This window comes from Melanotaenia boesemani, chromosome 4 (assembly GCF_017639745.1).
Source record: "Melanotaenia boesemani isolate fMelBoe1 chromosome 4, fMelBoe1.pri, whole genome shotgun sequence".
NCBI classification, from domain to species: Eukaryota; Metazoa; Chordata; class Actinopteri; order Atheriniformes; family Melanotaeniidae; genus Melanotaenia; species Melanotaenia boesemani.
In genome coordinates, this window is record NC_055685.1 from 39,244,935 (window position 1) to 39,259,212 (window position 14,278).

The following is a 14,278-nucleotide window of genomic DNA, read 5'->3' on the forward strand; positions in this document are numbered from 1 at the left end:
AGCTGCGATTAATCTGATTAAAATTTTTAATCATTTGACAGCCCATATATATATATATATATATATATATATATATATATATATATATATATATATGTGTAGATAGATAGATAGATATAGGATTGATTCACTAATGTGTGTGTGTATATGTAAACACGCTAATCAATATGCATTATTAATTCTATGTGTGTGTGTTTTAGCAACATCAAAGTTAACAAAAAATTAATTTACTGAGACGTATAATAGCTCCTTGGACAATTCTTCCATATTATTACCTAATTTGATAGTTTTGAACATTCTTTTATTTATGTATTGTGAAACTGTGTAATTGTTCCCCAGACAAACTCGCTTTCTTGTAACTCTGCTATTTTGGGTTCTATATTCTGAATATTGAGGGGCAATGATTGGTTTTCTGTTTCTTTACATATTCGATAAAAAAAATATTTAATTTGAGTTGTTTTTTTCCGTACAATAAGTCAACAAACCGTATTTTGAAAGCCTGGACCGGAAGTGTGTTGTGTTACTTCCGGCAACTTCACGGATTTTCATGTGACAGCTGGTTCACGCAGGAGTTGTGAGGTCCAGCACGAAAGACCATTGATGGACTACATTGCGCCGCAGAGGGTTTTTAACCGAAGCGGGTGATAAAACCGGGCCGAGACAGCCCGACACCGTCCCGGTGCGGCCATGGACGAGCACGCGGGCCCCGGTGTGTTCTTCAACAACAACTCGGGCTCAGCCGGTGGGGGGAACCTCAAAGCTCCGCAGTCCGGCGACGTCGGCGGCGGAGAGTCGGCCAGGGCTCAGTACAGCATCCCGGGGATTCTTCACTTTCTCCAGCATGAGTGGGCCCGGTTCGAGGTGGACCGCGCACAGTGGGAGGTGGAGCGGGCCGAGCTGCAGGTAAGCGGCGCCTTGGGGCTTCTCGGCGGGTCATTTGTGGCGGTTTCGCCTGATGTGCTGTTGCTAACCAGCTTAGCGGCCACGGTGGGCTCTGTGACAGTAGCTGCACTTTAACGTGATGTTAGCTCGTGTGTGTGACATAACAGCCAGGTCAACCTGCTTGATGACGACACTTCACCTGTCCGAAGCAAAAACAAAACATAAACATCCATGTAGATCCATTATCGGACAAAGGGTGAAGCCTTGTTGCCGCCATCAGCCGGTGTCTGTTTTTGTTTTGATCGTTTCCCGGTCTGATACAATCCCGCCTCGCACGTGAACGTCCCACCGTAGACCTCTCGTAGCCAGAACCGACATCACGGCTTGTTTCCCGAACATCAGATACAGTCATCCTAAAAACCTGTCAGGTGAGGGACGTGGATCAGCGAGCTGTCCGATAAAGGACGCATGGCTGTTCGGTTTCCGTGCAGCGCGTGATCCCTGTTAGTCACGAAACGTCGGTGTGTTGTTTAAGCAGGAACCAGCTGGAGTCGGTCCAGATCAGGTCCGGTGTTTCCTCATAGTGGACCGGGTTCTCCACAGGATGAAACGGGTAAAAGTTGTAGGTTCTGGGGGGGAGGAGTAACGCCTTTCCACCGATTCTTCTGGAATCACCTGAACCTGGAACCGGGAACCTGCTGGTGGATCTCCTCCAGCAGGTTCATGTTTTCAGCCTTTAGGTATTCGGACCTCCTGTGGAAATAAACCTGAGGACTCACCTGGATGAGTTTCACGTTTACACTTGATGATGTAAATGTGGATGATTAGGTCTGCTTGCGTTCAGGCAGACCCGGTGCTAAAGGGGGGCCCAGGGGGCAAGGCCCTCCCCTCCAGGAACTAGGCTAATTATATACTTTTATGTCTAATTTTCACCACACGCGATATAGAGGATAACTAACTTGAACTTCTTAGAAGGGCGATGGTTGCTGTTGGGGGTCGGGGTGCTCCCCTAATTTATTAGGAGGGGAAACTTCCACCTTCGGCTGATGTTTAGGTGGAGGAGCGGTTGCCTGGCTCACCGACGGTTCGATCCCTCTGCTGTTTCTGTGTGTGAGAATACAGTAACTTTGAGTTCCTCATTGTGAGACATGTCTTGGAGATTCTTATAAACAGAATGATTTTGTCTTCTTCTGTTCCTTTTTCTTCTTCCATTCAATCCCAATCCAACTTTATTTATAAAGAACGTTAAATCAACAACAGTGGATCAAAGTGCCGTGCAGAAGAATATAAGTAGTAGTAATTCTTCATCTGCTGCTGTTTCTCCTGACTCTGATGGTCTCTAACAGCTTTGTGTCGTTTCCGGACCTGACTCTGTCAGACGTTCGAACATCAGTCGTTGGCATATGAAATCAGTAAAAGCCATCTTACCTGTAACAATCAGCTGAGAAGGAAACGGTGTGAGCTGCAGCTTCTGTTCTCTGATCATAGATAAAACCCTCAGATGTAACACTGATGGTTCAGGAAGCTTCTCCATGTTTTCCAGAAGCTCTTCAAGCTGATCTCAGCTGTCTACTCATATCTCATCTGTGCACTGAGACTCAAAATGATCAGATATATTTTACTTAATAAGCCTGAAAATCCCCACAGTTTACTTCTAGAACTGTCCACATTCTCCTTAAACTGGGATATTTCCAGTTTCCGTTCATATCTGACATGAAATGTAAGAAGCTGAAAACATCAAATTGATGACTCACTCGGCTTCTCCTCCTCTGAGCCGTCAGCTGATGTGAGCTCATCAATCTTTTACTCATGAAGTTGTAAAGCTGCTGTGGTGTTACATAAGAGAGTCATCAGCCGACCTGAGTGCCGCTGGCTGACTCCGTAAAGGGAATCACTTCCTGTGCACCATTTCCCTTCATTGCTGCCTCCGGGCAATCACACGGCAGCATCCTCTCAGTCTCTCCACTGTTTCAGGGCTTTTCTCTGAGAGCCCAACAGTCCTAACAGAGCAGAGACTGAGTCCGGCCTCGGTGCTGCATGGAGCCTATCAGAGCCGATTGGAATGGGGCCTATTGGAGAGCGACAGAGCCGATTGGAATGGGGCCGATCGGAGAGCGACAGAGCCGGCTGAAGGATGGGACCTGAAACTGATTTCAGCTTTGAATGCATTTGTCCCGTTGTCCTGCACTTTGACTGGATGTCATTAGACCAAGAGTGTGGCTTCCTCTGAGGTAGTTCAGGGAAGAGGAAGCGGAGAAAGCTGGCGCATGAGATGAGGGATTGTTTGGTTTATGGTCGAAGAAAAGGCCCTGATTCAGTCCTGGTTTCACCCTTTAAAACTGCACCAGGTCTCTCCAAGCGTCATCACTCTGTCATCGAATTTATCACATTTGCATCATAAAAAGATCCCTACCACTGCTCTGTTGCTAAGAGACCTCGCTCAGGTGCCTCTCCTACAACAATCAAATTATATCAAATATTCAGTATAAACTGACCTTGTTGAACCTCAGATGTCCAAATGCAAGTGAAGGCAGCATGTAATGACATTTAGTTGATTTAGTTCAGGTTCCACATTCAGCTCAATCTGGTCTCCAGGAAAATAACAGCATAATAACCCATAAAAATGTTTTAGCACAAAGAAGTACAAGTATATTATCAATATATAAATATGATTCAATTACGATTCATAAATGTTCAAAATCAATTATTTTTCAGAATAATGAAATGACATGGACACAACAGCAAAGTGTGGCATGAACATAAAAGTCATGCGTCCCACCCGGACATGGACGGAGACAGTAGTGCTGAGTTTATTGGTCATTTGCAGCTTCCTGTGCATATGTGCATTAACCAAGGGGAGCGATCTGACAAGGTATACCAAACCTACACAACACCGGTTGTTGCTCCTAGCCACTAACACATCTTTCCTGTAGATTCGATGGAAAATGTGTTGGATTTATTTATGGTTGGACATGAATAAAAGGGAGTGGAGAAATGTTTGTTACGGACGTCTGTGAAGTAGCCACAGACTGAGGGAATGGCATCGAAGCAACGGGAATCGTAATCAAATCAAATCGTGAGGTACTTGACATGGTACAGTCCTAATTATCAAGATGCTTACATTTAATTATCGACCCTTTTAGAAAACATTATAAACAACCTGAAATTTCTGGAGAAAAAAAAGAGTCAAGTTTTATATTTTGCTGGTTACATATTAATATATTTTATTCATTCAGTTTAATGTTTTTATTTTTAAAATATATAAATTTTTCAAATATATACTTTTGTTTATTCTAAATCATAAATTAATTAATAAAACATTTTAAGAATGTTTAAATTTTTTAAATATGTTGATCAAATTTTATTTATAAAATTTATGTTTTCAAATTTAATTCATTTAATTACTTCATATATGAAAACTCTATAATGTACATCATATTAGTTTATAGTTTTTATATTTATTCAGCTTCTTTACTTGTTTTATTTTACATATTACACATTTACATATTAATGTCCAGGTTTATTCCAGTTTCCAGACCAGCATGAATCTATGAAACATGCAAACGTTTAATTCCTGGAATCTAGAAGTGAAAAATCCAGTAGAACTTCCACAGTAACTTTTCCTGATGGAGAAGTTACTTTAAATGTACGTACATGTACATTTACACGTGTGTAGTAATTCTGACCACCTGAACTGATTCACCATACAAACTTTTTATAATGAAACCTCATGTGGACAAATTAGTAATTAGGTATTTTAATTAAAATATTACAGTTACTATCTTCTTTGGTATTTTCATGCTGTGAACCAGATTGGGCCCTTCATCCTGTCTCTCCTCTGATTGGACCTGGTTTTGGTCCTTGGGCCACATGTTTGGCACCCCTGCTCTAAAATGAAAGTAGCTTGGACTTGATACACACACACACACACACACACACACAGGTGGGGAGTCATGCGTGATATTTGTGTGTGTTCAACTCGCTGATCGGGCTCAGGAGGATGTTTGCTGCTTGACTTCCTTCCTGTTCGGACTATAAATAAAATTCTGCAGAAGGATTCCAGCTGATCCGCACACACACACACACACACACACACACACACACACACACACACACACACACACACAGAGGTGTTTCATGCCATCGTGAAAACATTTAGTAACTCACCAGACCCCTATGAGTGAAAAGGATGGATCCAGGTTTCCGTTGCCTGGACGTGGGTCACTGCAGCCCCCTTCTGGAGCCAGACCAGACCTTTGCCCATGGGGTCCGGTCAGGCTCAGCGAGAAAGGTTGACATGGGCCCCGCTACCATGGGCTCACCACCTGCAGGATGGGCCATAGGGGTGCATTGTGAGCTGGGCGGCTGCCAGAGGTGGGGACCCTGGTGGTCTGATCCTCGGCTGCAGAAGCTAGCTCTAGGGACGTGGAATGTCACCTCTCTGGTGGGGAAGGAGCCTGAGCTGGTGCACAAGGTTGAGCGGTTCTGGCTAGATATAGTTGGACTCACCTCAACGGACGGCTTGGGCTCTGGAACCACTGCCCTCGAGAGGGGCTGGACCCTCTTCCATTCTGGAGTTGCTCCTGGTGAGAGGTGCCGAGCAGGTGTGGGCATGCTCATTGCCCCCTGACTTGGTGCCTATTTGTTGGGGTTTAACCTGAGAGGGTAGCCTCCCTCCACCTTTGGGTGGGGGGACGGGTCCTGACTGTTGTTTGTGCTTATGCACCAAATAGCAGTTCACCCACCCTTTTTGGAGTCCTTGGAGGGGGTGTTGGAGAGCACTCCTTCTGGGGACTCCCTCGTTCTGCTGGGGGACTTCAATGCTCACGTGGGCAATGACAGCGAGACCTGGAGAGGTGTGATCGGGAGGAACGGCCCCCCTGAATCTGAGTGGTGTATAGTTGTTGGACTTCTGTGCTCGTCATGGACTGTCCGTAACGAACACCTTGTTCAGACATAAGAGTGTCCACATGTGCACTTGGCACCAGGACACTCTAGGCCGCAGATCGATGATCGACTTTGTAGTCGTGTCGTTGGACTTGTGGCCGCATGTCCTGGACACTCGGGTGAAGAGAGGGGCGGAGCTGTCAACTGATCACCACCTGCTGGTGAGTTGGCTCAGATGGTGGGGGAGGATGCCGGTCAGGCCTGACAGACCCAAACGTGTTGTGAGGGTCTGCTGGGAACGTCTGGCAGAGTCCCCTGCCAGAAAGAATTTCAACTCCCATCTCCGGCAGAGCTTCAAACATGTCCCAGGTGAGGCGGGGTCTTCTGTAGTGGTCCGACCCGTTTTGATCCAGAGGGGAGGGTTGGTTACTGGACCTTTACCGTCGTCCATCCCTGCCATTTAACTCCACTAGAAAACAGCAATAAATGCATAAAGTGGAAAACAGATGAACTGAAGTAGTTCAGCAGCTTCACATCTGAACCAGATTTCTTTCTGTATCAGTGACCATGAAATCAGATCCTAACATTCATTTCACACATTATTTCAGCTCATTTCACTTTGTTTTCAAGCTCAGAGTGCCACATAACCCTCAGATTTATCTCAGGTTTGAGACAATTCCCACATTCAGACATACATAACAACATGCTAAAGGCAAAATAGTCAAAATAAAAATACTCAAAATAAATCAGTGACACCCGATCAAAGCTTCTTTTCCCTGTAAATATATATATATATATATATATATATATATATATATATATATATATATATTTGTATGCATGTATATCGTCTGATGGAGCTGTTCTGATTGGCTCTTCTGGGTCAGGCTCCTCTTTCTGACTCAGTAATGCTGGTGTGAAGCTTCTGTTGAGTGTGTGTTATGCAACTCTGCGTTCTGCCCAGATCCGCTCTGACGGCAACACTTCTTCTGGGTTCCTGTAATTCAGCTGGATGACCTTCCTCCTCCTCCTCCTCCCTTTCTTCTTCTCTCTTTGTCTTTCTGTGTTTTAAAGTTGCCGTATAAGGAAAGGCATGCACACCTGCTTGTTTTGCAGACGGGCGTCCGCTGCAGGCGAATGCTGACCGAGCCCCGCCTCTGGGCTTGTTTAGCCAGGCCTGAAGCCAAGGTTTCCCAACATGAGCTCTCTGACCCCCCATGTGGACCAGGGACTGATACAGGACCTCATGAGGCTGGAGAGGTGGAGGACTACTGTGGTATCTTGTAAAAATGCACCACATCTTCAGGTTTCTGGACGTCTCCACCAGTTTGCAGAGCTCGAATGTGTCGTGTTGCATTCACGTGTTTTCTGAGTAAATGTTCTTGCGGGTTGCTGTAATTTAGTACGTTTCAGGTGACCGGAGGACAAAAAGCCTCACTGTTAAAACATATTATTGAATTTGGATGCCTGGGGAATTTATTCCAAGATGATTTGTAAATATTCTGAGAATTATTAACAAAATAAATTTTCATGTATTATTTGTGCATAGTCCTAATCAGAAATACCAAATATGTAGTTCTTTCTTTATTTAAATAAAAATTAAATTAAATAAACTGGCGTTTAAAGGGTTAAAATAATTAGAATAGTTTCACATCTGATATTTTTTATCAGGACTGAAGTTAGATTAGCAAAGAAAGTGTAAAAGAATATTAATCTGTTGTGTTTTCCCTCTAATGGTCTGAAAGGTGGCAGATTTGTCCTGGTTGGGACGTTGCCGGACGACAAAATGTTGCTCCATTCTCGTCTCTCCTGAACTGACGGAGCTCAATAAGCCTGCGCCTGCTTTCATAGCGAAGCGCCGTCTCAGACATGATCTGGCGTGTCTCTAGCCCGGTGCCTGAGTTTCTGTTGCCACGGTTACCAACTACCATTTAGTCAGCGCTATAACAATAAATCTATTTGACCGGAACTTCTTTTATAGGTGTCCATTATCACTTTTTAATGGACACCCTCCAGCCAATCAGAATCGAGTATTCAGCCAGACCACGATATAAACGTTAAACTGCTGGATCCTGCTGTGGAAACGAGGGAAAATAAACGCTGAGTTTTATTCTAGTTCAGCTGGAAACCTTCGTTTCTTCCGTTTTCCCAGACGGACGGCACGGCGCGGAACATCAGCTGCTGTGTAGTTTCACGTGTTCTGTCTCTTTGGAAAGTCGTAACAGACAGATGTACTTCATCGATCCTAAAGGGAGAAATTAGGGATTGTAGCAAACGGAAGCATGCAATGTGTACAAACCAGTAACAGAATATACAAGTCTACATACAACTTTAACAAATCTACAAGATAAAAATAAGTGTATTGAAATTGCTGATTTTTTTTGTCCTTTTTGGAGTTTTTTCTTCTATAAAACTCGGTTCCAGCATGGCCGCCATGTCTTCTCTCATTAGCAGTTTTAGCTGTTGCTGGCTGAAGAACTGTGATTGGTTGAATCACTGCTCTGACTTGATGATGATGGATTGAAGGTCCTGCCTGGGACATCTGAGCTGGTCGCTGGCATCCGTGACCTCTGACCTCCACCAGCTCTGAGCAGGAAGCTGGAGTCAGCCGTTAACTCTGTGTGTCTTCACGGGGACGCGCATGGACATCAGACATCACCTGATCCCACCCTGACCCTGAAGCAGCCGACTGAAGGCCTGAAGGACCTGAATCATGGCCATACTGTGGCCAGAACACACCCACACCCACCCAGAGTGGAGTTCATGCATGTCAGGCAGCTCGTCTGAGTGCAGCGACACGTCCACAGCATGATGGAAGCTGTGTGGGAGTTTTCACCTGGACCTGGTGAGCAGGGTTCCTCAGACACTGACGGGAGATATTCTTAATGAGGGTTTTACCAGAGGAGAATCATGGTGCCGATATTAGATAATAACAGTCGTTCCAACATGTTTCTGCTGAAGTCAGAGCAGTTAATCAGGGATTCCCTCAGTGAGCTTCCACTGGAATTAATCCCAGTGTTTTAACCCTTAAAACTCCACCTGATCTCATCAGGGTCTCAGGAGTGGGGGTGTGTAGCTCTGTGGGGTAAATGTGATGGATAGCTGCCCTTTAGCTGATCTACAGAAGTTTTTCAGCATTTCTATCCCGTCCAGGAGGTTTACAATCCAGCCACTAAATGTAGTTTTATTCAGAGACTCTATCTGGTAAATCAGAGGATGTTTTTAAAGCACAGTTGAAGATGCTTTGGTTGGTTTTGATTTTTTAACTAAGAAGCTGAAAATCAAAGATTTCTGTGTACACGAGTTAAAGAAAGAATCAGCGTCCCAAAACCTTCCCACCCCATCCCAGTCCTCCGTCGTCTGTAAGCAGATGGACGGGTGGATGTTTATTCTCGGCCTCCTCCTGCACAGAGCTGTGAGATGAGGAGCAGAAACAAACCGGCCCTGAGGGCCCTTTAACAGCGTCAGTGTTTCTCTGGGGAGCCGATACTCTCTCTGCAGCCACAGTTTAATGCTCGCTGCTTCTCGGCCCAGAACCAGACCTCCGGTGTGGTTTCCTCTGAGAGCTGAGCTGGTTTCTTCTTTCCAGGGTCACCGAGACACCGAGGGGTTGAAGGATCAGCTGATCGAGACGACTCCTCTTAATTCAGGTTTTAAATAAATAAAAATGAAAGTCCAGAATTTTGTTATCCAGCACAAATGAAGAGAAGTTGGTTTTATGTAGATGCTCCACTATAAATCCGGAGTTTCCAGATCTGAGAGCATCCTGTCTTCCAGGTAGTGAATCGTCAGCACCTGGCTTTTAAATCGAGTTCAGTTGGAGTGCCGTTGGGTTTTATAGTTTTTATTGTGGTGTCTGTTTAGCTAAACCTGTTTTAGTCATGTTATCCTGCTTGATTTTGTTGGGCCTTTTCTTCTAATATGATTGTAAAGCCCTTGGCTGGCCGTGTGTGAGCTGTAGAAATAACTGACGTGGACAGCGCTGGACCACGCGTCACCCCCCTCCAGAAGGACATCTCGGAGCTCCAGACCAACTTCCTGGTGTGTCTCACTTTTTCTTAGAGTTCACTCAGATCTTCCAGCTTGGCTCTCAGCAGCACAGTCAATCGTTATACATCGAAGGATTTTTAGGAAAAGTTCTTTTATTTCAAGAATTCATTTTAGGCTTGATACACACAATGATTTTTGGGCTGTTTTTGTCCCAATTTTGCCTCTTCCCGACCTCGGATGGCAAAAGCCAGATCATCATGAGATTTGTCCAATCATCGTTTGGTCTGCGGTTACAAGCCGATTTCGTACGATCGTAGTCGACAATCGGGAACATTGAACATGTTCAATATTTCAGAGCCGATTTCTGAGGAACGCCGACAACTCGTGCATTGTGACTGCGTGGACGGTGACGTGGTACGGAATGCAGCCAATCAGAGAGCGAGCTGGCTGGGGAACAAGGAAGTAAAAAAAGTCTGTGTTCACGCCGTCTCTTTTTTGCCGGTTGTTGCTATGGTTCTTCTAAGTTTTTTGCCGGTTGTTGCTATGGTTCTTCTAAGTTTTTTGCCGGTTGTTGCTATGGTTCTTCTAAGTTTTTTGCCGGTTGTTGCTATGGTTCTTCTAAGTTTTTTGCCTGTTGTTGCTATGGTTCTTCTACGTTTTTTGCCGGTTGTTGCTATGGTTCTTCTACGTTTTTTGCCGGTTGTTGCTATGGTTCTTCTACGTTTTTTGCCGGTTGTTGCTATGGTTCTTCTTTGTTTTATGCCGGTTGTTGCTATGGTTCTTCTTCGTTTTTTGCCGGTTGTTGCTATGGTTCTTCTACGTTTTTTGCCGGTTGTTGCTATGGTTCTTCTACGTTTTTTGCCGGTTGTTGCTATGGTTCTTCTACGTTTTTTGCCGGTTGTTGCTATGGTTCTTCTTTGTTTTATGCCGGTTGTTGCTATGGTTCTTCTTCGTTTTTTGCCGGTTGTTGCTATGGTTCTTCTACGTTTTTTGCCGGTTGTTACTGTGGTTCTTCTTCGTCTTTTGCCGGTTGTTGCTATGGTTCTTCTACGTTTTTTGCCAGTTGTTGCTATGGTTCTTCTACGTTTTTTGCCGGTTGTTGCTATGGTTCTTCTTCGTTTTTTGCCGGTTGTTGCTATGGTTCTTCTACGTTTTTTGCCAGTTGTTGCTACGGTTCTTCTACGTTTTTTGCCGGTTGTTGCTATGGTTCTTCTTCGTTTTTTGCCAGTTGTTGCTATGGTTCTTCTTCATTTTTTGCCAGTTGTTGCTATGGTTCTTCTTCATTTTTTGCCAGTTGTTGCTATGGTTCTTCTACGTTTTTTGCCGGTTGTTGCTATGGTTCTTTGTTTTTTGCCGGTTGTTGCTATGGTTCTTCTTTGTTTTTTGCCGGTTGTTGCTATGGTTCTTCTACGTTTTTTGCCGGTTGTTGCTATGGTTCTTCTTCGTTTTTTGCCAGTTGTTGCTATGGTTCTTCTACGTTTTTTGCCGGTTGTTGCTATGGTTCTTCTTCGTTTTTTGCCAGTTGTTGCTATGGTTCTTCTACGTTTTTTGCCGGTTGTTGCTATGGTTCTTCTTCGTTTTTTGCCAGTTGTTGCTATCGTTCTTCTTCGTTTTTTGCCGGTTGTTGCTATGGTTCTTCTTCTACGTTTCGACGTTTGCCCGGCTCGGAGAACTAGATTGTAGATCAGTTGCGGGACAGCATCGTCATGCGTGTGTTGTTCTGTGATTACATTTTCAGTATGACCAAAACTTATTTTTTATCTTCATGTGTGAGGTCTCGACCAGATAAAAAAAATCTCATAAAATTAAAAAAAATCATTTTGTGTGTACCAGGCCTTAAGTAGAGAAAAGCATTATTTTTATATCCAGCATCGTAGCAGCAGAATGATGGTCTGGTTGTTGTATCGTGCTGAACAAATTTACTCTGCCAAGGGGAGGTTTTATGGGTAAAAGGCTCCTCTTTATAATCTGATTCATTTATTTATTTATGTACTTTGAATCATGGAATCTATGTTAACTTACTGGACCTGACCGGAGGGGACAGAAAAAGAAGGAAGACAGCAAAAAGGGAAAGAAGAATAAAGAAAGAGGAGACAAAAACTCCACAGACAGAAGCAACGACCTTCAATCCACCATCACCAGACAACAAGCTGTTCCACCTGTACATGAACACACCAGAAAGTTTCCTACAACTTTTACTAAAAACAGAGCTGCTCGTCATTAAGAGTCTTAAATAATAACCAAATCAAAAAGTCATGTTACAAACATATCACACCAACAACCAGATACTAACTCACAGGAAAAACAGAGACATTATCTCTTAGTATAAAAACCCACTGGACACCTCAGTGACTGTCAGCATGTGGAGGATGAGGAAGAGGAGGGATCAGTGATGAAGGGTGGTGAGTGAGATCATGTGACCACGCCTCTACAGAGGTCAAAGGCAGACCAGGGCAGCCCAGAGACCCGGACCCTCAGCAGCAGCCCCGGAGCACCAACCCAAGCTACCCCACCACGAAGACGACTCCAGCCCCACCCGGAGGGCAGCAGAGGAGAGCCCCAGCAAGAGCCCCCCACGGTCTTGGGTGACAGGTCCCAGTGGGCCAAGATCGGCAGCCGCTGGCCCAGGAATTTGAGGAAAAAGAGAGATGATATTAATAAGAAGCTCAACCACTAAAACATGTTCTGTCATTGTGGAACAAAACTTCATGTTATAAAACCCATCCAGATAAATAAGGAGCCAGTCTGCTGCCAGCATGTAGCAGCCAGTGTGGAAAGTAGCTTTGGTCCTTCATTCCAGCAGAGCGGGACCAGACTGGAGGCTGGAGGTCTAGAAGTGATGCTACGCTAACGAAACACAAGAGGAGGATTTCCTTTTATTTATTCTTTCACAATGTTTTTATTGTTGTCCTAATTTCTGTCCACACGGTCATTTTTTTCACACATTTATTTCCTGCAACTCCTTGGCCACCTGGTTAATAGCGGTTATCATATCTAGAGATGTTCTGATACCATTTTTTCTGTCTGATTCCGATACCTGGGGTTTAGGTATCTGCCGGTACCAAGTACGGATCTGATACCAGTGTTATTTTATTAAGAGCTCTATAAATTCTGTTTCGTTCTTCAGCGACGTGGATCTGATGGACAGGAGACTGATAAAGTTTTGCTAATGCTAGCGCGTCCAGTAACAATACTTAAGGTTAAAAATAAGACGAACCAGGAACCGCTAGTTTCCTCCTTCTCAGAGGAATAATAAACAAGAAACACGGTGCTAGCACCAGAGAAGCCGGTCAGCTGATCACCGACAGCCAATCACGGAACAGCAGGAGAGAGGAGGAGGAGCAGGAGGAGCAGGAGCAGGAGCATATTAGTACAGAACTGCAGGAAACATGTTTGCGGGTGTTGAACCCTCTCACCAGGAAAAGTGTGGGGGATGAAGGAGCGTTAATTCCGGTTAAAAAATGAACACAATTAAAACATAAATGAGTTCCTGCTGTTAACGCCTTATTTTTGACGGCCTTAATATTTATAATTCATGTTTTATTAACTGGTGAAAACCACGATGGCCACAGAACTGTTTTAATTATTGAGTAAATAAACTCAGATCAAAGAATTTCTATTAAAAACTATCCTGAAACTGAACGTACGGGAACCTTTTCCACAAAGAACAGCTGTTAATCCAGGACAATAAATTCTAAGATGTCTGTTATTGCGGCGGCTTTCTGGCTTCCTTCGTTGCGTTTTCCTTTACAGCAACAAACTCCTGCTCTTTCACGTGATTCCAACGAAAGTGCTGATAAAGTCTCTGCTGGTAAATCTGCAGCGTTCGTGTCGCCTCTGGAAACTTCCGCCCTGCATGAGGCATGTCGCTAAGAGTAAAGACGGCAAATTACTAACATACCACTAATGCTAAATGTTAGACCAACAGTGACTCATGCAGCTGCTTCCCGCCTACCAGCTCCCAACAACGTCACGCAAGACTGCGTAACTTCCTGTGTGTGGTTGTGTTGGGCAGGAAACAAAGAATTATGATTCCGTTTCCATGGTAACGGATGGTGTTTAGACAGAAATACTCGCAGATACCGATCCCCTGATTTCTGGTAGGACCGGCGAGTATTTCCGATGCTAGTATCGGTATCGGCCCGTCCCTAATTGTGTCCCTCTGCACCTGCAGGACTTCCTCTGAGTGTAAATTTTATTTAACTCTAAATAAACTGCTACCAATCTCAGATGTATCCGTACATATTTATTTTATAAATTAAAACAAATTACCGGCATCATTACTGTCATTTAGCAGGCGCTTTTCTCCAAAGCGAATCATCCCTGTGGGATTCGAACTTCGGTCTCCCGCATGGCAGACGGATGCTCTGCCAACTGAGATATCCCGCCGTTCCATCCTCCTCTCAGGCGCGTCTTCCCTCTGGCAGCGTTGACAGCATCTCCACCTGGTGATGACCACACCATCCCCACCAGATAAAACCTGTCCTAGTTTTTCAACGTGGTCCATCAGGATCTCAGT

The 14,278-nt window shown here is 44.5% G+C and overlaps 1 protein-coding gene across 1 annotated transcript in view; it reads left to right on the forward strand.

The window, feature by feature from the left end:
- The first annotated feature begins 537 nt into the window (after positions 1-537).
- LOC121638484 (striatin-like) overlaps positions 538-14,278 on the forward strand; it is a 57,738-nt gene continuing 43,997 nt past the window's right edge. The window contains exon 1 of the mRNA XM_041983312.1: positions 538-903. Coding sequence (XP_041839246.1) covers positions 688-903 — 216 coding nt within the window. The 5' untranslated portion in view covers positions 538-687. The remainder of the gene's footprint in view (positions 904-14,278) is intronic.